This window comes from Paroedura picta, chromosome 5 (genome assembly GCF_049243985.1).
Source record: "Paroedura picta isolate Pp20150507F chromosome 5, Ppicta_v3.0, whole genome shotgun sequence".
Classification (NCBI taxonomy): Eukaryota; Metazoa; Chordata; class Lepidosauria; order Squamata; family Gekkonidae; genus Paroedura; species Paroedura picta.
In genome coordinates this window covers 22,123,968-22,151,580 of record NC_135373.1, presented here as the reverse complement: position 1 = coordinate 22,151,580, position 27,613 = coordinate 22,123,968, and the positions used below count along the sequence as shown (strand labels likewise).

At 51.3% G+C, this 27,613-nt stretch overlaps 1 protein-coding gene across 3 annotated transcripts; it reads left to right on the top strand.

Annotated features, from left to right (window-relative positions):
• Positions 1–22: 22 nt before the first annotated feature.
• LOC143837283 (upstream stimulatory factor 2-like) lies at positions 23–27,613 on the top strand. Of its 3 annotated transcripts, none has more exons than XM_077336913.1 (10): positions 23–505; positions 12,927–12,973; positions 15,554–15,696; positions 16,563–16,682; positions 18,719–18,872; positions 19,754–19,841; positions 21,641–21,699; positions 22,741–22,835; positions 23,977–24,105; positions 24,813–27,613. In XM_077336913.1, the coding sequence occupies exons 1-10, from the start codon at positions 441–443 to the stop codon at positions 24,900–24,902; spliced, it is 990 nt and encodes a 329-aa protein (XP_077193028.1). In that variant the 5' UTR covers positions 23–440; the 3' UTR covers positions 24,903–27,613. The 3 variants fall into 3 exon arrangements, with proteins under 3 accessions (XP_077193028.1, XP_077193029.1, XP_077193030.1); XM_077336914.1 differs by having other exon boundaries at positions 26–505; positions 15,581–15,696; XM_077336915.1 differs by lacking the exon at positions 23–505 and having other exon boundaries at positions 12,927–13,051; positions 15,581–15,696.

Here is a 27,613-nt window from a genome sequence, read left to right as displayed (position 1 = left end):
TCCCCCTCCCCGCTCGGGCTGTTGCAACGTTCCATCCGCCGCCGAACGTTCCAAGGCAGGCCGCCGCGGCCGCCGCGCTCCGCCCGCCTGCCTGCCTGCAGCCCCGCCGCGTCCTCCGGCCTCGGGCTCCCGCGGCTCGCCCCGTCTCTTCCCCCTCACGTGTCCCGGGCTCCCAGCTGGGGAAGGCGGGGAGGGAGAGGATCGCTCGCTCGCTCGCTCTCCTCCTCACATGACCCGAGTGTTTGTCCCCGTGATCAGCGCCTCGGCTCCCGTGTCTCCTCCGCGTCCCCTCTACCTCCATCCGGCGTGAGATTTCGACTCGCTCCCCCCTTCTCTCCTTCCTCCCTTCCCCCCACCCCTCCCTCCCCCCCTGGTCGCCTTCTCTCCCCCCCCTCTCCCTTCCCCCCTTCCCTTCCCTTCCCCCCCTTCCCTCTCCCCCCATGGACATGCTGGATCCCGGCCTGGACACAGCCACTGCCTCTGCCGCCGCCGCTGCTGCCGCCAGGTAAGAGGAGCGCCCCCCCCCCTTTCCACCTTCCCAGCCCGCAGGCTCTCTTTGAAGGCCTCGATCCTCGCCGTCGCGGCCGGGCCTAGGCAGCGTGGGGGGAGGGGAGAGGAAACCGGCCATGAGCCGCCGCCGCCTCCTCCTCCTGCGGCTGCAGCAGCAGCAGCAGCAGCACAGAGAAGGGGGAGAACAAAATGGAGGACGAGGCGCTGCTCGGGAGACGAGCGCTTGGGGGGCTAAGGGGGCGCCCCGGCCACTTCGGTCCCGGCTGGCGGGGACAAGGGACGGCCGCTTGCTTGCTCGCTGGCTGGCTTCTTTTTTTTTGGGGGGGGGGGGGTCTGCGAAGCGGTATTGTCAGAGGGCCAGGGCGGGGCTGGGGGGCGAGCCTTGCATGGGGGGCAGGGCAGGCCCCTGGCGGTGGGTTCGGGGGATTAGGGGTCTGCCGAGGGACCGTGGAGCCCGGGGGTGGGGGGGGGGACTTGTGAGAACGCGCCCCCGGGGGAAGGAGAGCGGCTTGCGAAGAAGGAAGGCGGCGTTGTCTGGGGCGGGATCGCCGGGCAGAGAAGGAGGCGGGGGGGGGGGGGAGAAGTGGAGTCCTGGGGGCGCGATCCTGCAGTTTTGGGGGGTTTCCAATGGGGGGTGCGGGAGAGAGTTGAAGCCTAAGAACGGAGGACTCGGGGCTCTGCGCGCACCGCCTGCGCACTAGTTGAGAAGCTGGGAATAGTAGCCCTGCGCATTGCCCTGGGCTCAGTGGCCCCGACGGGGCAAAACAACTATTGAGTGTCATAAAGCCCCCCCCCCCCCTCTCCCCGGGTGTCCCATGCTCCCTGGTTGTGGGAGAGCTTTGGCCCGGCTTCTTGTAGCGCACTGGCAACTTGGCAGGCCTAGCCAGTTGAAAAGTGTACCATAAGGATCGTGTGAATGCTCCATGCGCTTATCCTGGGCTCGGAAGTGTCACATATGATTCTCCGGGCCTTTGTTCGAGGAGCTCAGAGCAATGTATGTGGTTTTCCTTTTCCTCGTTTCATCCTCACAACGACCTTGCAAGGTGGATCAGGCCGAGAGAGAATTGCCAGCGCCACAAGCCGATAAGGTTGATCAGGCGCACAGAAGACAGCTGGCGCGACAGCCCTGTGAGGTGGATCAGGCCGAGAGAAAATGAGTTTCAAATAATCATAACAATAATCATTTTATATCGCATAATGTGAGGATCCAAAGCACTTTGTGTACATGTTCTCCATTCTCTCTCCGTAATTTGGACAACAGCCACCTTTATAAAATAAACCTTTTATTACCTTTGTTATGTTATAATAGTGAGTGTCCTGTGGGGAGGGCGAAGGTGACAGGGATGGAATCCTGGCGTGCCTGTGGTTTATAGCTGTGTGACTTGAACCTGGATCTTGAGGTCTGCCTGTGCCTTGCCAGGGCTAGGGTTGTCAGATTTCAGGTGGGGCCCGGAGACTTCCTGGAATTCCTGTTGGTCCCCCAGGGCAGTAAAGATCTTTTCCCTTGGAGAAAAATGGCTGGTTTGGAGAGGGGACTCTATGGCAGCATACTGGGCTGAAGTCACTGTCCTCCCCAAACCCCGCCCACTCCAGGCTCCACCCCCAAATAAGCAGCTCTATGTGCCACTGCTTTACTGGCATGGAATGTAGCTGGGCCAGGATTGCAACTTTTTCTGTGGAATATGTACGCGTGTGTGTGTGTGTATTTCAGAAGCTACGCAAGATCAGCTCTTGGATGGGAGACCACCCAGGAAGCCCCTAAGGCTGTCTGGGGGTGAGTCGGGGATTCGAACCTGAGTTTCGCACATATTTGTCCAGCTCACTAACTGCTCTACTCAGCTGGCTGTGCATGTAGCAAAGAAGTGGATTTATTTATTTACTTTATTTCTCCCCTATCAGGACCCCAATCAGCTTACCTGTATTCCCTTCTCCGTTTTATCCTCATGACCACCCTGTGCGTTTGGTTGGGCCGAGAGAGTTTTTACTGTCCTGAGGTCACACAGCCAGCTCCCGGGGCGGGAGTGGGGATTCGAACCTGGGTCTTCCAGGTTCTCGTCGGACACTCTTAATGACTACACCACATTGGCAAGATTCCCTGCATCTGTCTTCCTTCCTTTTCTTGGTCTGATCCCTGGAAGTGTTTTTTTTGGAATTGGGGAATGGCAATGATATTCGTCTCTAGGAAGGAACCTTTGATGACCTTGACATTTATGGGGGCAAGTTAGGGGCAGGAAGGAAGCAAAGGGGGGCAGCATTTCCTTAATGTGAATGGCAGCCAGTCCCCGGGGGTGAGATACTCTCTCCCAGAAGCATTAGCCAGCTGCCTGGAAGCAGTGATGGGGTGGCTCAAGCAGAGTCACCTGAAGCTCAACCCTTCAAAGATGGAGGCCCTGCTGTGGAGGGGCAGGAAAGGTCCAAGCGAGGAAGCGTGCAGCTATCAGTGACCTTCTCCGCCAGGAACCTGGGGGTAATCCTTGATGCCTCCCTCTCAGTGGAGGCTCAGATCACGAAGGTAACGTGGCTGGTAAGGTTACCACCTTCGACAGGCCAAACTACTAGCGCCCTACTGGGCCCTGGAACACCTAGTCACAGTGATCCTTGCGACGGTCACCTCTAGATCGGACTTCTGCAACTAGCTCTACGCTGGCCTGCCCTTATCCTTGACCTGGAAACAACAATTGATCCAGAACGCTGCTGCCAGGGTCCTCACAGCAACACCTCGGAGGTCCCACATCCAGCCCATCCTCCAGCAGCTGCATTGGCTCCTGGTTCAATTCCAGATCAGGCTTAAGGTTCTGGTTATCATCTTTAAGGCCATATGTGGTCTGGGCCCAGTGTACCTGAGGGATCGTCTCTCGGCCTACACCCAACAACGAACCTTGCGCTCCACCGCTTCCAACTTCCTGGTGGTCCCTGGCCCCAGGGAAGCTCACTTGACCTCAACCAGGGCCAGAGCTTTCTCCATCCTGGCCCCCTACCTGGTGGAACGAGCTCCCGGAGGAGATCAGGGCCCTGACGGAACTCGAACAGTTCCGCAGGGCCTGCAAAAGGGAGCTCCTCCGCCAGGCATTTGGTTGAGGTCGAGCCAAACCACCACTTCCCATCTCTCTCCACTCCCCCCGAGCCTCCCTCCTACAGCCATCACTGCAGATTCACCCATCTCACTGGGCCATCAGTACAGGTTGACTTGTTCTCCCCAGTGTTCTATTGTCCCATAACAGTTTCCACTGTTATTGTATTGTTAGAAACTGAGTCACTTGTATCGCTCCTGTTTGATGTAAACCGCCCTGAGCCTTCGGGGACAGCAGTATATAAATATAATAAATAAATTCAGATCTGTACTTAGGGCAGGCTTTCTCAACTATTTTACCTTTGAGAACCCCCTGAAAGATTCTTCAGGCTTTGAGAAACGCCAGAAGTGGTACGATGGTGCAGAAAAAGGGTCGGGAGAAGCAGAGCTGTGGACAGGCCCCATCCCTTTTCCAGGCCCAACATTGGCCATTTTGGGAGAGAGGGCCAGGTCGACATGATCGCATATGGTTCTGTCACCAAATAATTGTTTAACAATTTAAAAAAAAAAATCTGAACAATTAAATCACTTCCACCCACTCAGGAAACTCTTCCAGGGCTGTCAAAATACAAGAAGGGCTGACTTGGGGAATAAATTTGTGTGTGTGTGGGGGGGGGGTAGTAATTATAAGTCTTAAGCTGGATGGTTCCACCTAGGCTGCTCTCCTTAGATCTCCTTAGATCTTTTCTTGATTTGCGATTATGGATCTCTGTGTTTATGTCTGTGGTTTTAAGGGGAGTTTCATTGGGGATTTTATTCAGACTGTTGTAACCCGCCACGAGCCACTTGGGAGTGGCGGGTAATAAATTGAAATAAATAAATAAATGATAATAAGCAAGGTTGGCCTTGTTCAGGGCTTGGATGAGAGACCACCCAGGAAGTCCAGGGTCACCACGCCAAGGGGGGGGGGATGGCAGGCCCCCTCAGAACATCTCTTGCCTTAGAAACCCCTTGAGAGGTCGCCATAAATCAGCTACAAGTTCATCACTGGGATTGCATCACTGAGCTTCCCCGACAGGTCCTTAGGCCAGGCATGCACTCAGCCTTGACTACCTCCCAGGGTTGTTGTGAGGATGGGATGAGAGAAGAGAGAATGTGCCCAGTAGATTCAGGGGTGGGGAATTTCTGGTCGTTCTCCCGTGTGTCACTCTATTTCTGTTCTCCTGATGCGTTGAAACTCAAGCCGTGGAACTCAGGGTACAAACTGAAGCAGCTTTTCTTCTTGGTTTCCTTTTCTCCTCTTTGATTTTTCCTCCCCCCCCCCCCCCCAATATGCATGAATGAAAACTGTTCCTTATGGGGAAAGAGTTAAGGAGCCAAGGTTTGGGGGAAACTCTCCACCCTGACTTTGTGTATCCTATCTCACATGGAGAGGGGATACTTTTGGGGGTCCTCATGGACTGTAAGTTATATATGAGCAGACATTGTGATGCAGGGATAAAGAAGGCAGATGCAGTCTTGGGCTGTATCAACAGAGGCATCACATCAAAACCGCAAGATCTCATAGTCCTGCTGTGTACTGCATTGGTCAGGCCCCACCTGGAATCCTGTGTGCAGTTCTGGAGGCCTCACATCACAAAGGATGTGGACAGAATTGAGAAGGGTGCGGAGGAGAGTGACGAGGATGATCCGGGGCAAGGAGACCAAGCCCTAGGAGGAAAGGCTGAGGGACCTGGGAATGTTCAGCCTGGAGAAGAGGAGGTTGAGAGGGGACAGGATTGCTCTCTTTAAGTATTTGAAAGGTCGTCACTTGGAGGAGGGCAGAGGAAGGTTCCTATTGGCAGCAGAGGATAGGACAGTAATGGTTTTAAACTAAGTGTAGAATGGTGCCTGCTACGTAGGAGGAAAATATTTTCATAATCCGAGTCGTTGAGCAGTGGCATCGGCTGCCTAAGGAGGTGGGGAGCTCCCCCTCACTGGCAGTCTTCAGGCAGCGGCTGGACAGCAGGGCTCCTGTGTTCGCCCTAGATTCAGCACAGTGGCCTTTTGGCCACTTCTGACTTCATCCAGAAGTTCGAAATATTTTCAGGGGCGCTTTGGGGAAGCCCCCATACTCCTTAAGCCAGGGGTAGTCAAACTGCGGCCCTCCAGGTGTCCATGGACTACAATTCCAATGAGCCCCTGCCAGCATTTGCTGGCAGGGGCTCATGGGAATTGTAGTCCATGGACACCTGGAGGGCCACAGTTTGACTACCCCTGCCTTAAGCAGACCCCACTTCTAGGATGTGGTGTTTCCTGTCTGTGCATTCATACAAGTCAGTGGGGTCATTTGGGGTCAAGGCAGAAATGTGATCTGCGTGATGGAAGTACTCACGCACCGAAGCTTGCTTAAAGCATGTACTTCTATGCTGGTTCCGGAGAATCACACACATGTAACGCAGGGAGATTTAGGGTCTGATGCAGTTCATGTAGCCGTCTTTGGTTTATTTAGTTTATTTCCATTTATTTATCTCTCACCATCCATCCCAACGGGGACCCAACGAGACACCCGGTAATTTCAGCTTCGGATAAGATACGGGACTCGGAAGACATCGCTATAATTTCAAAGTCTTTGGCTGGGCCAGAGGAAACCCTGGTGCTAGCCTCGGCCAGAGGGTCTCCGACTGTCTCAGGGTGGAGTGGCACGCTGGGTGATGGGTTCGAAACAGGCTTGAAGGAGTTAAGCTGTGTGAGTGGTTTCCGTCTGTCTGTGGGAGCCGGGAAAGAGCATTGATCCTTCGCCACAAAGCCAGGGCATCATCAATAGGATAGCAGATTTTACGAGGCCAAGCCACAGCTGAGGGGCAGGGGAGAGATCCTAGAAATATTTCTCCTGTCCCTGCCTGGCCAAAGGAAAAACTGGATCTGGCGTCACAGGGGAGGAGGGCGCTCCCAGGAAAGTCTTCCGGTTGTTCCGGTAACCGTCTAAGAAAAGATGGCATAGCTTTTTTTGGTGTTGCAGGGCAAAAGCTGTTGGAGATCGATACAGAGCTGGAGGAAGTCAAAAATTGGGGCATGGAACGGGCAAAACCAGCTCCTATCCGAGAGATTCCTAAGATTGCTTTGATTTTAAGGGCCCGGCCGTTTAGGAGCTCTGCTGCCCAGCCTCCTCTCCTATCCATCAGGCATTTTGGCCTGTCTGCCGTTTGGCGGCCTGGCGGCCTTTCTGCCGTGGTCGTGTCAAGATAGATACAGAGCCTTATCTTTCCCTGCCAGTGTGAAGGATTAAGGCCGTTTAATGCGTTCCCTCGCCTCTCTGTAGGCGGATGCATGCCCGCCTCCATCCTGTCTCTATGAAAGCAAAGGATATTAATTTTACCCGCCATGCAGACATCAGCAACAAGATCTCCGGCTTCCAGGAGCGCTACGGCGGAGTAGTGAGAGCCGCGTAGCGGAGCTTTAGAACCCCTCCTCTGATGCAAGCACACGGCTGTGCTAATCTGGGGTGCTGCATGGTGAGAGATCGTATGGAGTGATACGAATTCCGCACCAATTTGGCAACCTGCAGATAAAACAGCAGTGGACGGTATAGATTCTCTATGTTTTGACCAATTCTGCATTGATTTAAGTTTTGCTCTGTCTCTCTGTCTTTCTCTCTCTCTGTCTCTCTCTCTGTCTCTGTCTCTCTCTGGAAATATTCTGTTTTTGCTAATCACCATAGGGTGCACAGCTCATCCCATGGATCTCTGAAAACCTAACAACTACTCCCTTTGCTTCTGAAACAGCAGGAGTTGTAACCCAATAGCTTTCAGATATCTCTCAGCCTCAGTGAGGACTAGAAACTTGCTTCTTTTAAAGAAAGGGAGAATTCGGTTTCCTCGATAACCTGAGAGTCCTCTCATCTGTTGAGGTTTTGTCCCGCCCTTTCCCAGCATGGCATATGCTCTCCTCCATTTATCCTTGCGCTACTCCTGCAGAGTAGGCTGGGCTGAAAGAAAGCATGACCACTGTGGCGGCTCTCAGTGAGCTGTGTGGCCTGGAGCCATCGGGACAAGGGGTCTACGTTCAGGTATTTATGGATCGCAGCAGTGACCCCAGTTCTCTGCTGACTTTTGGCTCAGCATGGCCCAGGCTAACTTGATCTGGTCAGATATCAGAAACTTAGAAGAGCCGGCCCTGGTGTGTATGGATGAGAGCCAGTCGAGGAATTCCAAGGTTGCTGAGCAGAGGAAAGCCCCGTTTGCCTTGAAAAACTCACAGGGTCATCAGAAGTCAGTTGTGACTTGATGGCACTTTAAACAAGCACACATTTTGAACACCGTTTGGGCATGGAAATCCCCAAACGCACGTCTCTAATTTGAACATATGTGTTCTCAATCCTCCTTTGGCACTAGCTGCTCCATAACACCAGCTCCATATTTTTCTGGAGTTTTTGTTTGTTTTATTTGTTGTCTTATGTCAGTGATTCTCAACCTTCCTAATGCCATGACCCTTTAATACAGTTCCTCATGTTATGGTGACCCCCCAACCATAAAACTATGCAAGGGTTCTTTCACAGAAATTAAACCGAAACTGACCAATGGCGTGAAGATCCATTGTTCATGATTGTATATAAATTGTTTTTTCTCCAGGATTTCTCAGTTCAGTTCTGCCTCTTGTCCCACCATGCCGATCTTGCTCCTTTCCACTGCTCCGGACAGGCGAACCGTAAGGCTGTTGTGTAAATGGCGCCCCCCCCCCCCCCCGGGCAAGCTGCTTGCCCTGCCGAGACCCCTGTGAAAGGGTCGTTTGACCACAAAGGGGTTCCAACCCCCAGGTTTAAAAAACAACTGTCTTATGCCCTGTTTGTAGTGTTGGTGCACAGGGCACCTTCCGAGTGAACAGTTCAGGATAGATGTTGCAAGCAAAAGGTGCATGCAAACATGCTTGTTGCCGCATGTACCCAAGAGACCTCAGGCCTGTCGAGCATACATTTGTCTTCCCCCCCAGCCTGACTTACACCACAGGCTTTCTGGGTGACCCTGGACCCCTCCCTTTCCTACAGCCTGCTCCTACCTTATAGGTAAAGATTCTGTGTGTGAGCAGCCCTGATGCTCTCCTTAGTCTAGCAGCAAGAAGGAAAGGTATCAGCGTGTCATATGTTTGGGGCATGCCTGAATGCCAGAGTGGATAAGGATTCTGAGGTTTTTGGAGGGGGCATCATCTGGTCATGGAAATGGGGTCACTGTGTGTAGGTCGGCAGTTGTGAATTTCCTGCATTCTGCAGACGTTAGACTAGATGACCCTGGAGGGACCTTCGAAGACTATGATTCTAATGGGAGCAGCAAAGAGAAGAGGTGTGTTGGTGGATATTCTGTAGCCATACCATGTAAGGCCAGATAACATCCTTATGGGCATGAATTAGTATGCTAAGAATGGCAGCATTTATTCCGTTTATTTTTTATTTTTTGTGTGGCTTTAATTCTGTCATATCTCAGCACACTCCAGGCAGAATCACAGCATGAATCAAATCGCATAATAAAAATTATAGGATACAAAAAAACCAGAAATCTGATTAGTTTAAAATTAATGCTTAAAACATCATACAATTAATTACTGGTATTGCCCATAGAGACTTGTCTTTTGTTTGGGATGGGGAGAGCGGCAGCATAACCCTCTCTGCAGGGCATAATTTGGTGGGTGCAGACAGAAATCGGCAAATTTAGATGTCAAACGGCAGGCTTCCACCATAGGCCTGGCGGAACAACTCTGTTTTTTCAAGCCCTGCGGAACTGTCTTAAGGCAGCCTAAAGACCATTCTGACCATGGAAGAATCTCTGAATTATTGGTCAGGCTTTGAGGAACCCCCTGGAAGTGGTGATCTTGGCAATGGAAGTAAGATGCAGGAGCCAGCCAATCGATTGATCGATCATTGACCACTTCCATTGTGGAGAGAGGGGCTAGGTCTGTAGGCCAACAGGGGAAATGGGCTCCAGTGACATCTAGCGATGCTAATGGCCATTAGGACTTTAGGGAAGGGCCCTGCAAGCCCTGGGACCTCTCATTCAGGGCTCTGATCTCATGCAAAAAGAGTAGCCTCTCTTCTAGATGGGCGGAATTCTGAAGTGCGCAGAATTACGAAGTTTGCAGGCGAGCCCTCCCTCTCCTCCTGTGGTTTGCAGAGTTCAGCTTCTCTCGGCCCAGGAGCTGTTTGGGCTGACGTGGGGTTTGCGCGTCTCAGCCGACGATATAATTGTGGTTTTTCAGGATGTATTCTGGGGAAACTGTTCTTAGAAATGTTAACAAAGAAGGAGAAGATATAGGACAGCGAGCGACCCTCCAGGGAAGGCAGGCTGGCCTGCTACTACAGATCTTCCCTGGCCACAGGGGAGCATTGAGAATGCAGTGTGGCAATGAGTTGAGGCTCTAGATGGGTGCACAAGAAGAGGGTTCTTTGCAAGTACAAAGTTTGTGAGCTGCTGCCGGAGACTGTGGGAAATGTCTTGTAACGTAGAGCAAAGCAGCCGTCTGATGCAGCGGTCTGCATACTCTTTGTGGCCAGATCCTCTGTGCATATAACGGGTGGGTGGGTGGAAAGCGTGTCTCTCTTGCCTGTCCCTTGATAGATCTCTCTTCTGCGCTCCCATAAGCAGGGGGAAAGAGTGGGAAGCAAACCTTGAACTCCTTTCTCCAGGGAACTCTGAAGAAGAGTCCATGTTTCGTAGGACAGCAAGGATTTGAACCCAGGACTCGTAATCTGACTACTACGCCACACGGGTTGTTCCTATGGCGGAAGCTCCAATAAAGGTTGCAGTGAATCCACAGAGTTCACCTTCCCATTCAGTGATTCCATAGTTATCTCGGCCTGGAATACCACAGTCACGGTCATGGAGAGAATTGGGGGGGGGAGGTAACCCCCATACAAACCCCAATGTGTTCCATGGAATTCCATGACCCTTGAGCAGGGATGGTCAAACCGTGGCTTTCTAGATGTCCATGGACCACAATTCCCATGAGTCCCTTCCAACCTATGGAATTGTAGTCCAGGGACATCTGAAGAGCCATGGTTTGGCCACCCCTGCCCTCAAGCGTTTTGTTCCACGCAAGCAGCTGGCATGTGCACAAGTAGGCATGGGGGAAACACTTGTCACCCTTGCCTGCCTCTATGATTTGCCATGCCGGATCGTCACTCACGCTTGTGGGCATCGGTTCCGAGATTGTGCAGTTCCTCTGTCCCCAAATGCCTGGCCTTTAGAAAGGGAGTTGGTTGTGTTGTTGTTATTGTTGATATTTATTTTCCGCCCTAGCCTATGTGACTCAGGGCAGAGTCCATCCATGAGATCGCAGTAAAATCACGTCGAGGTAAAATACAGTGGGGAAAATAGGAACTATTCAGGGGTAGTCAAACTGCGGCCCTCCAGATGTCCATGGACTACAATTCCCAGAAGCCCCTGCCAGCGAATGCTGGCAGGGGCTTCTGGGAATTGTAGTTCATGGACATCTGGAGGGCCGCAGTTTGACTACCCCTGTATTAGATGATCGAATGCATTAAAACCTCAAACAAATTCAGTTGCCTATCTGGTAGTTCTTGTCCTACTAAGAAAGAGAGAGACAGGAGCTGGGAGGATCTTTTCAGCCCTAGGTGGTGTGTAAATAAGGCTTCGGTGGAGAGGTCAGCATCATTCATATGTTACTGCAGGCTTCAGCCATAGGCCTGGCGGAGCTGTTGTGTTTGGCAAGCCCCTGCCAGGCCAGGACCAAGGCTAAGATCCTGAGCAAGTTTTGCCTGCTAGCCCATTAAGCTCTTTGGGGGACGCATGGGAGGGGGGGTCTCCCTGGTATGATGGGCCTAGACCAGTGGTCCCCAACCTTTTTATCACCAGGGACCAGTCAATGCTTGGCAATTTTACTGAGGTCCGGGGGGGGGGGTAGTCTTTTGCTGAGGGACATCTCCGCCGCCTGAGCCCCTGCTCCACTTGCTTTCCCGCTGGTGCCCCTGACTTCCCGCCACCTACTGGGGGGCACTGCCAGCAGTAGCTGTGCAGTGCCACTCCTAGAGGGAGCCCTAGCCATGGCAGCCACCGGAGAGCACCAAAGGTGAGCTGGCGGCAGAGTGGCAGGGCAGCCCCTGAGGCAGCAGCCGGGGAGGAGCCGCGGCCCTTTACTGACTGATCCATGGACCGTGACCGGTCCCTGGCCCGGGGATTGGGGACAGCTGCCCTAGACCATATGGGTGTTGTTCTTGTAACTGAGGCTCTATCTCTGCTGGATGGACGGATGGACGGCTGGACTCCCTACCCCCGGAAATGTGTACCAGATGTTTGGAAGTGATGCCTAGGTGGCTCAGGCAGAGTTGGCTGACAGTCCCTCCAAGATGGAGGTCCTGTGGCCAGCTAGAAGGGGGCAGGACCAGGAAGTGCGCCTCCCCTCCCTGGGTGGGGTGCAGCTGGAGGCTGTACCAACCACCATGAATTTGGGGGTGATCTTCAACACCTCTCTATCTATGGATCACCAGAGTAGCCCAGGTGGCATTTTTCCATCTGTGCCAAGCCAGGATACTAGCACCCTACCTGTCTCTGGAACACCTGACCACAGTGATCCACGCAACCTTCAGTTACAGACTAGACTCCTGTAACTCGCTCTATGCGGGCCTTCCCTTGTCCTTGACCCGGAAATTACAGTTGGTGCAAAATACAGCTGCTAGGGTCCTCGCCAGGTCATCTTGCAGGGCCCGTATCCAGCTTGCGCTGAGGCAGCTGCGTTGGTTGCATTCTGGAGCAAGTTCAAGATTTTGGGATTAACCTTTTAAGGCCATCTGTAGTCTGGGTCCTGCATATCTGAGGAACAGCCTGTCTCCTTATGCCCCCCACAAGGCTCTTCCCTCTGTGAGTTTGAATCTGTTGATGGTTCTCAGGCCACGGGAGGTGTGCCTGGCCTCAACCTGGTCCAGGGCTTTTTGGATCCTGGACCCGACCTGGTGGAATGAGCTCCCAGTAGAGCTGAGGGCCCTGATGGAGCTATCACAGTTCTGAAGAGCTTGCAAGATGGAGCTCTTCCACCAGGTATTTGGTTGAGGTCAGGTTGTGGAAAATCTGGGGTGTCTCCTCAAGATGCCCTGAACATGTAGGGCAGGAAGCCCCCCACCCCCATCCCTACCCCAAGGCTGATCAGCAATGGATGCAGAGGAAGGACCATCAGCCTGTGCTGGACCAGTAAGGGAGGAGGGAGTAAAATGGGATAATGCTGCTTGGGAATGCTGTAATTTTATCAGTGTTTTTACCGTAAACCGCCACGAGTCAGATTGGTCCAAAAGTGGTAGTCAATAAATTTAAAAATAAATAACTTTAAAGCATAGGAAGGGGCTCAACCAACACAGATTCTTTCTCAGGTTTTTAAGTGACTTGTCTCTTTCCCCTCCCCACCCCATTTCTTGTTTGTCTGTTTACAGCCACGAAAAACCTCAAGAAGGAGAGGAGGGAGTCGAGCTGCAAGAAGGTGAGGAGGGGTCCAGGGCTGGCCCAGAACCCACCCAATAATATAAGACATGCGAAATGTCTGTATTATGGGAAAAAGGTGAGCGTTTAGTCTTCTTCCGACAGGACCCCTCTGGGCCTACATCTGCCCGGACCGCAGCGGGCATCACAATCCCCACACGCCCCTTCCAGAGTGGCGGTCCCATCCCATGCAAAATACTGTTCATCTTGTAGAGAGCCAGTGTGGTGGCGTAGTTAAAGAGCTATGGATTCTAATTCAGACAACTGAGTTTGGTTTCCACTTCTCCACATGCAGCCAGCTGGGTGACCTTGGGCTCACCACAGCACTGATAAAATTCTTCTGACCGAGCAGTAATATCAGGGTTCTCTCAGCCTCACCCACCTCACAGGGTGTCTGTTGTGGGGAGAAGAAAGGGAAGGCGAATGTAAGCCCCTCTGAGACTCCTTCGGGTAGAGAAAAGTGGCATATAAGAACCAACTCTTCTTCTTCTTCAGTAATATCAGGGCTCTCTCAGCCTCACCACCCTCACAGGGTGTTTGTTGTGGGGAGAGGAAAGGGAAGGTGAATGTAAGCCCCTCTGAGACTCCTTCGGGTAGAGAAAAGTGGCATATAAGAACCAACTCTTCTTCTTCTTCAGTAATATCAGGGCTCTCTCAGCCTCCCCTCCCTCACAGGGAATCTGTTGTGGGGAGAGGAAAGGGAAGGCGAATGTAAGCCAATTGGAGCCTCCTTCGGGCAGAGAAAAGCGGCATATAAGAACCGACTCTTCTTCCTCTTCTTCAAGAGTAGGGTTGTCTCCCCGGGGATGGGGAATTCCTTGACATTTGGGAAGTGATTCCCTGGGAGGGGAGGGACCTTGTGTCATAGAATCTACCTTCCAAAGCAGCCATTTCATCTTCTTTGAGGATCAGGTGTGATTCCGGGAGATCTTCAGCCCCAATCCCCCGTTGGAGGTGCTATAGAAAGTTGGCCCCACGGTCAAAAGGAAATTAAGAAACAATCCAGTGTAAGGCAAAAGCTCAATATTTGTTTCTCAAAGTACTAGCAGAAAGCTTCTTTACTGAGTAGCTGCATATCAAGTAGTTTCATCAAAATAGAACAGGGGTTCATCACAAAGTACTTGAAAACAAAACTTCACCGTAATGATGACAATTGCTTAACAAAGGAAACTTCACAGAGTGCGTAGAAAATGTGCGTGGTACTTGATAAGACAAAGATGAGACAATTGGGGGGGAAATAAGCACTGAAATAGCGAACGGATACTCTTATTTTCAATTCTTTCATCAGAAGTGCATTATTGACTTGCCACGCCAAAGAGCTGAATTTTCCTTTCTCTCAATAAGACATCTTTCTATTTTAAGAAAGCACTTAAGAAAATATATATATTCAGTCAGTAAGTAAAGAAGCTTGCTGCTAATACTTGGAGATTTTTTTCTTCTTTTTCTTTTTGCCTTACACGGGATTGTTTCTTAATTTCCAACCTGGAGGTTGGCAATCGAGGCAGGAACAACTTTTGGCAAGTGTATCCTCACTAGCAAAATAGCCTCTTGTCATTTAAAATACAACAAGCGCTAGCCTTGTCTCCCCCTGCCCTGGGCAGGCCTGCAGAGACCCGGAGAAGCCACGTCGGTCCTTCTTGGGGCGGTGGGGAGCACTGCTGGGGACTTGCCTCCTGCCTTCCCCCCCCCTCCCACCCCGGGTAGGCCTGCCAAAGCCTGAAGAGGCCACGGTGGACCTTCTCGGGGCAGGGGGGAGCACTGCCTACCCGGGGCAGGGGGGAGCACTGCCTACTCCCCCCCCCCGCAGGCCCATCAAAGGTCCCAGGGGAGATTGCTGGCAAGGGTTGTGGCCTTCCCCACCCTACCCACCCCCCATGCTCCAACAAGGCCAAGTTTTGGCTCCCTTCCCTCACAAACCCTGGTACCGGCTGCAGTTCTAGTCCCACCCCCGTCCTTCCACTTCGCACTTGCTGGCTGCCTTATCCCTCTCAGGCAGTCAAGTGAAGCGGGCTGACAGTGGACGGGGATGTGGCCAGGGGTGGGACAGCTTATCTGATTGGCTGTTCGTTGGATGGGCGGTCAATCGGGTGGCACAGCCTACCTGATTGGTCGTTCGTTGGACGGACAGCCAATCAAGTAGGCAATGAGTCCCAACTCCTCCCACCATTTCTGTCCGGCTTTATTTATGATACAGATAGGTATACTGGAAGAGGTAAGTTTAGGGCCAGATGAATTGAGGAAGTGATAGTAGTGCATTGTGGGAGACATAGGCTAGCTGGGGGAACGACACCGGCTTCCTGGTCCTCTGTAGGGATGCCATGGTCTCCCACAACTTTGCATCACATGCAACGTGAATTTGTCATGAGTTCGAGATTGTGCAATCCGTCCCCCTTAAATCCCAAAAGGACCACTCATGTGCAGAGGCCAATAATGGCAGGCTTCATGGAGCTCGGTTCTAGCCCACCCTCATTCCCCTGTTCTGACCCTCACCCCCTCCCCCACTCCCATAAGCCAGGCCATCTCTTGGACCCAGCAGAGTTCCAGATGTCGCTCCCACCCCCACCTCTGATGCCCGTTATAGGTAATCGGATGTCCCTGCTTTTCCCAGGAGACGGCACGAACGCGGATGAGCAGACTGCAGTGGCTATCGCCAGCGTCCAGCAAGCGGCCTTCACAGACCATAATATCCAATACCAGTTCCGCACAGAGAACAATGGAGGACAGGTAACTTTGAGGAAGGATTGGGCCTGCCATTGCGGCTTGAGGCGGATGAGAGAGGAAAGGGCCTGGGGTATACAATGGTGCCCTCTGGCCAGCTCCCCTCTGAGTGAACCCTGGCATAGAGCAAGGGTCCCCAGCCTTTGTGTGCCTGCGGCCATTTTTGGAATTCTGACACTGCTTGGTGAGGGCAGCCACAAAATGGCTTCCCCACACTATGAAGAAGCTTGTGTCACGGTGGCCGATGCTGCCAAAGCAGCGTTCTTAAAAAACTGCACAGCCATTCAGACCTCCAGAGGCCAATCGGGAGCCTCGCTGGGCAAATGCCACCCTTGTTTTCTTGGCGGGTGCCAGGGAAGGTCCCAAAGTGCCCATGGGCTGTGCGTTGAGGCTTAGGGGCTTGTTTGTGGACTGCACTCTTTTGCAATTTGACCAGCGGCACTGTCATGTGATGGCACACGTGTCCCCCAAAAACTCCCTGCATGTAGAAAGGTTGTGGGCCAGCCGCTTCCAGGTCTCTCTGTGGAATTGGTGGTCTTCAGCAGCAGTCTTTATAAATATGAATACCAGTCACTTTTTAATTCTCTTCCAAAAAGGCACTGATTGGCGGACTAGTGGGTTTTTGTTTCCAAGCGTGTGTGTTTTTGTGTGGTGTTTTTAAGCGCATGTGTGGATTTTTTTGGTAAGGTTTCCAATCAGGGTTGTGTCTTTTAGAGCGCGTGTTTTCCTTGAACATCAGCAATTTCATTTTCATGTTTTCTATTAGCACCCCCCCCCTCCTGTTCCTTCCAGACAGGCATTACCAACCAAGAAAAACATCTCTCCCCCCCCCCCTGGCCAAGAGTGACTCTTCTGTGCCTCTTCTCCCCCAGGTAACATACAGAGTAGTCCAGGTGACGGACAGTCAGCTGGACGGACAGACGGACGCAACGGGGGCCGTCAGCGTGGTCTCGACCGCGGCGTTCACCAGCGGCCAACAGGCTGTTGCCCAGGTAAGGGGGTGGCTTCTTGGCCCCGGAATTTGGTGCCACTTCCTAGGTAGAGTCTTCAGCCGTACTGAGAAAGCCCATCCCTTGGTAGAGAGGGCCCAAGATCACCTTGAGAGCTTTGTGACAATGTGGGGATTTGGAGTTCTCACTGCTCCATCATTTCGGCTGTCACGCCGCTGAGGTTTCTATTCCGCTACCTGCGGAGTGTTTTATTTTTAGCTTTCAGGTTGTGAATTGGTGGTATCCCTCGGAGAACTACGCCACCAGGATGTGGTTACTGGCTTCTGCTTATGCAGTGCTCTCATGCCCTCTCCTCTCTCTCCCCCACCCCACCGTGAGGTCATTTGAACCTTGCCCTGGAAAAACTTGCACAAGTTTTGAAATCCCTGGAAAGAGAATGGCGGTAGAACGCAAAGTTTGCCTTCAGCCAGCGTTGAATTCAGATTTTGAGGTCTCCAGTTAGTCTCTCCGTTTCTGGTGGAAGCCTTTCTCTTCATGTGACCCCAAAGAGCCAATGAGAGGACTGAATTAGAGGATCCTTGGATATCATGTGGCTTCTGGAGCTTCTTTTGTTGTTACGCCTGCTTTTTTCTGTGAACCCAGAAGGACCAGCTGCCTCATTTCCAGCTGGCAAAGGTTCCCTGAAATGCAAACTCTGCAGCCCTGGATTCCTGGCTGTGCACACTCAATCTATTGGCTTGTGGTTTGCTCCAGCGTGAACTGGCAGATTCTGTTCAGGCCTGTGCCAAAATAGTCACAACTGGCTTTTTTTAAAGAGTAGTCTGCCAACAAAGATGTCTCCTGGCAGACACAGCCAGAGTAGAGACAGAGCCATCTCAAACGGTAAAATAAGGATGGTATTATTATTATTATTATTATTATTATTATTATTATTATTATTATTATTATTATTATTATTATTATTATTATTATTATTATTATTATTCCCTCCCATGCGGTTCAGGGCAGTGTACTACATCCATTATTATTATTATTATTATTATTATTATTATTATTATTATTATTATTATTATTATTATTATTATTATTATTATTATGCCCTCCCATGCGGTTCGGGGCAGTGTACTACATCCATTTACATCGATAAAATGTAGGCTTTAAAAACGTTAAAAACAATAAATAATAAAGAACTGTTTTTGGTACCCCACTTTTTACTACCTGAAGGCTTCTCAAAGTGCCTTACAATTGCTTTCCCTATCTCTCTTCACAACAGACACCCCGTGAGAAAAGTGGGGCTGAGAGAGGGCTAAGAGAACCATGACTGGGCCCAAGCTCACCCAGCCGGTTGCACATGGGGCAGTTTTAATGAGCTAGGCTGTGATTAATTAGTGCCTCAACAATTTGCAAGAGATTGCCTGTGGTAGCCGTCTTGTAACAGGCCTGGGAAACAGAAAATATTAACAGGCCCTCCCTTTTTCAGAGAAGACCTTCTTAAAGAAAAAAAAATCTTATTTCATGTGGATGAGAAACAATTCCTCCCTTTGGCTAGTTGTGGATTAAAAGGGGGCTGGATAAGCAGCTGTTTAATTCCATGTCAGCATTGAGGGAGCCAGTGTATTCTCGTGGTTGACGTGTCGGGCCAGGATCTGAGGGGGGGCCGCAGGTTCAAACCCCTACTTGGCCATGGAAGCTTGTCGGGAGACTGTAATGCAGGCGAATCCCACTCTTTCAGCCTCACTTCAGAGCGTTGTTTGGAGAATAAAATGGCGAAGATGAAAATGATGTAAGCTGCCCCAGTCCCGCTGGGGAGAAAAGTGGAGCATAAATGAATTTTAAAAATAAGTTCCAAATGACTGCATTTTTCACATTCGATCCGGCAAGGTTTCCCATTTTAACCACAGGGGGGCAGTGTGCTCTCGGAGCATCTTCATTGCAAGGCTGCTGGGAAATGTTACGGAATCCGGCCTCCTCTCTGCCAGCAGCCTCTGTTTGCAACCCCAGCAGCTTCCGTTCCCTCCCTGGCCCTGGCGATCAGACCCCGACCCCACATGCTTGAGCCTCCTTGTGCTGTTTTCTAGGCCGTGATCCAGAACCCGTTCAGCAATGGCGGAAGCCCGGCAACAGACGCCGTCAGCGGGGAGGCCCGATTCGCTTACTTCCCGGCCTCGACGGTGGGGGACGCCACGGCAGTGTCGGTGCAGACGACGGATCAGTCACTAGCCCAAGCCGGAGGTAGGAAGCGCGATGTGTTTTCAAGGGGGTGGCAGGTTACAGTGGATGAGCGATAGGGTTGTGAGTGTCCTGCATCATGCAGGGGGTTGGACTAGATGACCCAGGAGTCCCCTTCCAACTCTATGATTCTATATGTCCAGTGCATCTTCCGTTGTTCTCTCTAGCATGTCCTCACATGGTTTATGTTATTCTTAGTTATTCTTAGGCGGGTTATGGTCATCGTCCCCACGCCCCCCCCACGCCCCCCCCCCCCCATTTAGTCTGCTGCTTCTGGACATATTGAGATTGTTGTAGTTTGGTCTTAGTGTAATTTTATTGGGATATTTTATTGGGGTTTTTATATATGGGAGCCATTGGGAGTGGTGGGCTAGAAATCTAATGTAAATATAATAATAAAATAATAATGTTGATACCCATAGTTATGAATGCTGAATTCTGCACGTATATACATAAGCTTTTACTTTCTTGAGTATAATTTTGCAGGGTTGTCTCATTGCTCGTTGGCAATTTGAATCATGTCAGCCGTAAGGTTGCGAAATGTGCATATCTGTTGCCCTCCTTTCGACAAGAAAGGGCATTCAGCCTTCTCCTTGCCCTGCAGAATTGCAAGCTGCTATACAAGGAGGTCTCAGAAGTTGTGAGAACTTGCTCATTCTTCCATCTGGAAATCAGAAACAGTGATCCACAAGAAGCATAAACCCATTTGGCGCACTTTTGTAGAATCGCAGCATGTGTGCAGATCTACCTATTGGCACCTTGTAGCCCCTAGTGGTCCCCCACATGAAGTTTCTACTTCCCGCAGGCAAGGTTTTCCTTGCGCCCTAGCTTGTTCGGACTTCCCGCGTTAACACGGGCCCTTCCTCTGCTTGGTTCCTCCTTAGGCCAGTTCTACGTAATGATGACTCCTCAAGACGTACTGCAGACGGGAACGCAACGCACCATCGCCCCCCGTACTCACCCCTATTCTCCGTACGTATGGCTCTGGGAGCAGAGGGAACCATAGGGCGGAGGCTGGCTACCGTACTTCTACCTGGTAACCAAGACCCCCCCGGGTATTGCTCAGATGTACTGTCTGCTCTTGTGGCGCAGAGTGGTAAGGCAGCCGCCTGAAAGCTTTGCCCATGAGGTTGGGAGTTCGATCCCAGCAGCCAGCTCAAGGTTGACTCAGCCTTCCATCCTTACGAGGTCGGTAAAATGAGTACCCAGCTTGCTGCTGGGGGGTAAACGGTCATGACTGGGGAAGGCACTGGCAAACCACCCCGTATTGAGTCTGCCATGAAAACACTAGAGGGCGTCACCCCAAGGGTCAGACATGACTCGGTGCTTGCACAGGGGATACCTTTACCTTTTACTGTCTGCTCAGGTTCCCCTCTTCGGTGGAGATGCTGCCAAGGATAGCAATATGGCAGAGATTCTCATTGCAGGCAGTAAATGCAGCCGGAACTGCCCTGAATCAGAATGTAGATCCCTCACGGCTATCCTCATGTGACCCTTTCCGACAGGGGATATAATTTCTGTGCTCCTGGTGGCTGTTTGGGGGCAGGGCCTGAGTGGGGAAAGCATCACTGATGCACTGATGTCACTTCCAGGTGTGATGTCACTGCGTGCATGCCCACACACAGTCTTAAGTGTCCCACAAACACTGGTAAACACCATTGAGATTTGATCAGCTCCTAAATCAGTGGTTCTCAACCTTCCTAATGCCACGACCCTTTAACACAGTTCCTCATATTGTGGTGACCCCAACCATAAAATTACGCAAGTGTTCTTTCCCAGAAATTAAACTGAAACTGACCAAGGGTGTGAAGATCCATTGTTCATGATTGTATATAAATTGGTTTCTTTCCGGGGTTTCTCAGTTCAGTTCTGCCTCTTGTCCCACCATGCTGATCCCGCTCTTTTCCGCTGCTCTAGAAAGACGTACACTCTATCTCAATCTGCCCCGCAAGGCTGTTGTGTGATGGTGTCCCCCACCCAGCCAAGCTGCTCGCCCTGCCACGACCCCTGTGAAAGGGTCGTTCGACATGCAAAGGGGTCCCGACCCCCAGGTTGAGAACCACTCTCCTAGAGTGTCTTTGGGGGTAACAGTGACATTTAAACATTGTGCCTTTGTCATTGTTCCCCCCCTCCCCATTTTCCTTCCACTGCTCCCTTGAGAAATGGAGGGAGGAAACAGGATTTCCCCCAATGGGCACTATTAATACCCCTTTCTTCCCCTCTCATTTTAGGGTGGGAAGGGCGTGTTCTGTCTCCCACTACCTGTTTCCAGGATGGTGGCAGAATACTAGATTGAGATCTTGCCACCCGATCTTTAAATTTAAGAGGGGTGTGTGTATGTGATTTTGCCGCTTCCTGCTTCAGGTGGTGAATGGAGCAATGAAGTTGATCTATTCCAGGGGTAGTCAAATTGCGGCCCTCCAGATGTCCATGGACTACAGTTCCCATGAGCCCCTGACATCTGGAGGGCTGCAGTGTTCGCTGGCAGGGGCTCATGGGAATTGTAGTCCACGGACATCTGGAGGGCCGCAGTGTTCGCTGGCAGGGGCTCATGGGAATTGTACTCCATGGACATCTGGAGGGCCACAGTGTTTGCTGGCAGGGGCTCATGGGAATTGTACTCCATGGACATCTGGAGAGCCGCAGTGTTTGCTGGCAGGGGCTCATGGGAATTGTAGTCCAGTCCCCCAGCATGCTATCCAATAGGGCCGCAGTTTGACTACCCCTGATCTATTCTTTGGGTGACCTTTTTCTTTTCCTTGGAAACCTAGGAAAATGGACGGGACGCGGACGCCGCGAGACGAGAGGAGGAGAGCTCAGCACAACGAAGGTGGGCAAGCGGAACTGGATCTCCATTTTTCTATAAATATGATTTTATTTTTGTATTCTGCTCCTCCCTGGCTGGCTCTAGGATTTTTTTTCCCTTTTGGCCACACTGACTCACTGCTGTCCCCAGACCCCTCCAAAGGGGCTTGGATGGCTGTCGAAGAAGTCAGGTGTCCACGCCGCACCTCCGGATGTCATTTGCCTTGCTAATCTTTTGAAAGCTGGCTCCTGTTTAGTGTTCCCAGGAAGCGTAAACCCACCAAGAGGATGGACTAATCTGAAGTAGCGGAACAAAATGGGAGTCCAGCGGCACCTTTAAGAGCAACAAAGCTTTACTGTCATGCTGCATAACAGTTGTGATGCTGTTTACTAATTTGCTCCTAATTTATTCTCTCTTTCTGTACTCTGATGTTTCTTGTTACATTGTCTAAGAAAGCGGGCGTTCACACAAAAGCTCACATCTTGAATATATCTTGGTTGGCCTTAAAGGTGCCACTGGGCTCAAATTTTGTTCCACAATGAGGAGCACACATAAAAGTCCCGCATTAACTGCAACATAAAAAGCACATGAATAGATGTTCAGCCATATGCTCCAAACCATCATATCTGCACTATGGTACTTTTCAGAGTTATGTATTTAAACCAGAATATGGATGTTATTGCAAAAGCAGATCACAACCACCAATAGACAATTATTAAAGAGGCCCACCTGAGCTTCTCTGGTCTTAAGACACCTCCTGCCACCTGTGGGCTGTCACCTGGCTGCAGTGCCAGCTGGTCCTTTCCCCCTTTTCTGGTTTATATCGAAGAAACATTGCATGGCTTTAGCATGCACTGGTTGCGTGCAGTGCTGCAGTGGTTAGGAGCAGAGGCTTCTAATCTGGGAAGCCGGGTTTAATTCCCTGCACCTCCACGTGCAACCAGCTGGGTGACCTTGGGCTAGTCACAGCCCTGATAGCACTGTTCTGACCAAGGTGGGATTTGCCCACGTCTGACATTTCCAACAGCAGGGTTATGCTGCTTTCATTCCCCTCTTTGTCCCCAGTGGAGCGGAGGAGGCGGGACAAGATCAACAATTGGATCGTTCAGCTGTCGAAAATCATTCCAGACTGCAACACCGACAACAGCAAGACTGGAGCGGTGAGGGTCTCCGCAGGGCAGGGCAGGGGTAGCAGGGAGGAGGCCTTGGCTGCCGTCTGGAGGAGGTGGTCCCAAAGGGTGGCAGAGAGCTATCTTGCCCCTTCTTGACTGCTGTGTTGCAGGGAAGGTTTTTGAATTCAGTTGGGGGAGGGCTGAGCTCTTTTTGAAGAGCCAGCTTGGGGTAGAGGTTGGGAGTGTGGACTTCTAATCTGGCAAGCCGGGTTTGATTCCCTGCTCCCCCACATGCAGCCAGCTGGGTGACCTTGGGCTTGTCACAGCACTGATAAAGCTGTTCTGACTGAGCAGGAATATCAGGGCTCTCTCAGCCTCAAATCCCTCACAGGGTGTCTGTTGTGGGGAGAGGAAAGGGAAGACGACTGTAAGCCGCTTTGAGACTCTTTCAGGTGGAGAAAAGAGGTATATAAGAACCAATTCTTCTTCTCAGCCTTACCACCCTCACAGGATGACTGTTGTGGGGAGAGGAAAGGGAAGGCAATTGCAAACTGTTTTGAGACTCCTTTGGGTAGAGAAAAGTGGCATATAAGAACCAATTCTTTGATTCCCCGCTCCCCCACTTGCAGCCAGCTGCGTGACCTCAGGCTAGTCACAGTTCTCTTAGAGCTGTTCTCAAACCGCAGTTCTCTTAGAGCACTCTCGACCCCAATGCTGTAGGGAGAGCAAGGGGAAGATGTAAGCTGCTTTGTGACTCCTTCATGTAGTAAAAAGCAGGGTATAAAGAAATAATCTCTTCCTTGTTCTCCTTTCCCACCATCCCCACTCCTCATGCTAAGTTCATGGCCACTGCTTCTCCCCATGTCCTTGCTGTAGGTGCACCTTTGGACACCCAATTTCGTGCCAAGGGACCTGTGGCAAAAAGTAGTGCCTGGAGATTGCAGGGCAGAAGGGGAAGCTTGAGAGGAGGGCCACAAGGATCTGGGGGGGGGCACCTCAGTGGGGAGCAATGGGGAGGCCCCCAGGAACCGTGGGATGTGCACCCTTGTGGATACTTTGGGGCGTATATTGTTTGCCACTCCCATCTCTTATGAGGGAAGAGGGGACCGTCTGGCCCTTCTCCGGAGAGGGCTGCGGCTCAGCGATGGAGCCGTTGTGGGGTCCAAGACAACTTCTGCTCCCCCCTCAGAGTAAAGGCGGCATCCTCTCCAAAGCCTGTGACTACATCCGGGAGCTACGCCAGACGAATCAGCGCATGCAGGAAACCTTCAAGGAGGCCGAGAGGCTGCAGATGGATAACGACTTACTACGGCAGCAGGTGGGCCTTGGTGGTCGTGGGCCGCATCCTCTCCCTCCAGGGTCGGGGAGCAAAGTAGATCAGGGGTAGTCAAACTGCGGCCCTCCAGATGTCCATGGACTACAATTCCCAGGAGCCCCTGCCAGCGTTCGCTGGCAGGGGCTCCTGGGAATTGTAGTCCATGGACATCTGGAGGGCCACAGTTTGACTACCCCTGAAGTAGATAGAGGCCCATCCGTTGCCACGGGGACCAAACAGAACCTCCATATTAAAGAGCCCCTGAACGCCGGCCGCTGGGGAGCTGTAATGTCGGGGAGGCCTCAGCCTCCGTACCCCACGTATATTATTGTTGTTACTATTATTATCATTATTATTACCGTTATTACTATTAGTGCTATTAATTAGGTTTGTTGACAGCTGCTCTCCAGCCAGCCGGCTCGCAGCGGTTGGCAACCAAATAAGTCAAACAACAATAAAATAGCCATGATCACGGTCAGGAATAAAAGCTGGTAGCATCCGGTTGGCCACTGCAGGCGAGCAAGACGCCAGACGCAGAGGCCCGTTCAGCAGATCTCGCCGAGCGTAGCTTACCCACAGGCCCTCGCCCGCAGCCTGTCGAGCGTTACGGCTCTGTGGAGCGGTGCAGCCCTCGTAGGCCTCGGACTTGGCAGCAGCCACTAACTTTTCTTTCTTTCCCTCTCGTTCTCCCCCCCCCTGCTCCTGCCAAGATCGAAGAACTGAAGAACGAAAATGCACTTCTGAGAGCCCAGCTGCAGCAGCACGGGATCGAGATCGTGGGAGACACCCCGGGGCAGTAACACCCCCCCCCTCCAAATGACACATGCACACTGCCTCCCCCCCACACACACACACACGGGATCTCCACCTCCACGTCCCTTTTATATAGCGCAAAGAGACCCTTTCCCCCTCCTCTGAGTGAACCTTGCCTCAGCCCCTCCTCCCCCAAGGTGGGGAAGTCAGAGGGGAGGGGGGAATTGAGGGAGGGGGAAGGAAATCCAGCCATGTGACGTATTAGCCACGCCGGCCCAGCCCTTCTTCTTTTCCCAAAAGGATCCTCCAACGTCCGTGTCCTTTTTCTTTCCTGATTTCTTCTCCTCCCCCCCCCCCCGGCCCTTCTCTCATCCTTTACTTAGGATACGGTAAGATTAAAGAGATGACAGCTGCATTTTTAAAAAAATAGTAGACTCTTAACACTTCTTTTCCTACTCTGCTGGATCTCTGGAGCAAGGACCCTTCAAAACGGGGCCCTTCAAGCTGTCCGGTTGCGTCTTCTCTTCTTCCCTGGCCCTTCAAGCTGTCCGGGGCCCTTCAAGCTGTCCAGTTGTGTCTTCTCTTCTTTCCTGGCCCTTCAAGCTGTCCGGTTGTGTCTTCTCTTCTTCCCTGGCCCTTTGAGGATTTCTCCACCTGGCGGGAAGCAGGCACCTAGTGAGGCTGGGCTTCTGGCCACCGAACTGAGCGGCCGGGAGCTTGGGCAGCTGTACGGCCCCCGCATCTTGTGGGTGATTCTTCAAGAGAGGGTCTCGGACACTACACCCTCTTTGGCTCACTTCTCGTCGGAGGCTCCCACGTGCAAAAACAAGCCCTGCTCACGTTTCCTCGCTCTCTTTGCGTGCTAGTGGACACCCGTAGACGGTTGTGTAAAATCCAACTGCCCTGCTGGCGCAGGCCAATGGCTTGCATGGTCAGGACCGGTCAACTGCGACCGAGACGACCTTGTGCGTGCCAGCAGGAGAACAAAGCAGCAGGCTGCAGAGATGTTTGACCAGGCAAGATCGCGGAAAACTCCAAGCGGTGATTCCCAGCCTTTGCATAAAACCTCGGTGCAAGTAGAAAGCTAACTCTGCAGAGAGAAAACTTCTCTCTCCTTTGCTGGCTACGCTGGCTTTCAAGTAGCAGGGAGGGTGGGACATAGGCTAACGCTGCCGCTGGTGATCCTCCGCTGGATGGTACAGTCAGCATTTCTTGTCTAACGCCTATCTCAGTCTCTCGCACGTGTAAACCGAGCATGTCTGGATAGGCCTAAAGCAAGGGAATGAAGCAATAGAATAAGCTGCCCCACTTGGGATTGTATTTGAAGGATCCCATTTTGGAATAAAACTCCCTGCAGGTAGAAAACCAGTAAACAAGGCATGTTCTATTTTCTGCTTGCGGGGAGTGTTTTATGCAAAGGCAATACTTGTCGCTCGGAAGCCTCCCCTGCTTGTTTGAAATGGTGCACTCCCTTCTGCCACCCCAATTCCACTACATTTCCCTTTACGTGTGAACCTGACCCGCCTCCCCTTTTTCCACAGGGCTCTGGCCACAACTAGATGTTGCTGGATTGTAATCCTGGGGGCTCAGATACACAAAACTTTCTTCCGTCTTTTTAACTTTTTCCTCCCTTTTTATTGTCTCACTTGAAAGCACTGCTTCTGATCAGCTGTCACCTATTTTTTTTGGGGGGGGGATGCAGGTATAAGTTTGATTTTACTCCCATTTGGGGGGGAAAGTGCACATAGCCTGTATTTGTTTTTTGGGGGTATTTTTTCTCCCTACTGAGGGTAAAAGCGGTTCAGGGGCAGGTTTTCCAGAGAATATGCAGGTGGAGGAGGGGTTAAAATCACCCCACATCTTCTCCTCTAATGCTTAATCAAGCAATCTTCCAGGCTACATATGAGTAAGAATCGAGAAAAAGGTCAAGACAGTGTGAGTCCGTCATTGTGTCTTTCCCCCCTAACTCAAACCACTCTGTTTCCACATTTCCCCTGCATTTTGTAACATTTGTTTAGCGCACTGGAGAAGCAATTCCCCAAAAGCTTCTATCCCCTTTCCTTTTTTTGTTTCAATTAGTTTTTTGGGGCGCTTTTTTTTTTTTTTTTTTGTATAGAGGTACGTTGTTTGTAAAATAGCTGAAACCCGGCCGAACGACAGAAAAATTTTAGTGGTGGATTGGCTTGACAGCAGGGTTGCTTTGTTTTTCTTGTGTTTTTGATATTATATAATTTTTTTAATTAAACGTCAGCAGTGTTTTAGGACTTCAGGTTAAAAAAGGAAAGAAAAAAATAAATCCAGAGATGAATTTTTAAAAGACGCAATTACGGATCTCTGCGGGTGAGGTGGTCACCCTCTCCCCCTCCCTGGTTCCAAGCAGTTCTTTTTTTTTTAAGGGAATATGAAAAGAATGGCTCTAGACAAACTTTGTAATATAGCAAGGCTCTTAGGTTTCTTTTTTTAATATATATGCATAAATCTATATATCAGACCCCCCCCCCCCCCCCCGAAAACAAAACCAGGATTGCAACCGGAATTGGGAAAATCTTTGGATCGCTTGGACCCACTCTGACCCCGGGGAATGTGAGCTGGAAGGAAGAGACTTCAAATCACAGGAAAGAAAAGCAAAAAAAAAAAAAGATGTTTTTTTTTTTGTCAAAAATGAAGGTGTGAGTTGGCTTGAAGAGTTTTGATTGTTGGAAAGTAGGAGATAATTCTGTTTATATATAAAAGAGAAAAAAAACCTGCACAGAAAGAA

Coding starts and splice junctions, on each gene's coding strand:
- LOC143837283 (XM_077336913.1), top strand. CDS start 441: ATGGACATGCTGGATCCCGGCCTGGACACAGCCACTGCCTCTGCCGCC. Junction 506..12,926: donor GCCGCCGCTGCTGCCGCCAG/GTAAGAGGAGCG, acceptor GTCTGTTTACAG/CCACGAAAAACCTCAAGAAG. Junction 15,697..16,562: donor CAGAGAACAATGGAGGACAG/GTAACTTTGAGG, acceptor CTTCTCCCCCAG/GTAACATACAGAGTAGTCCA.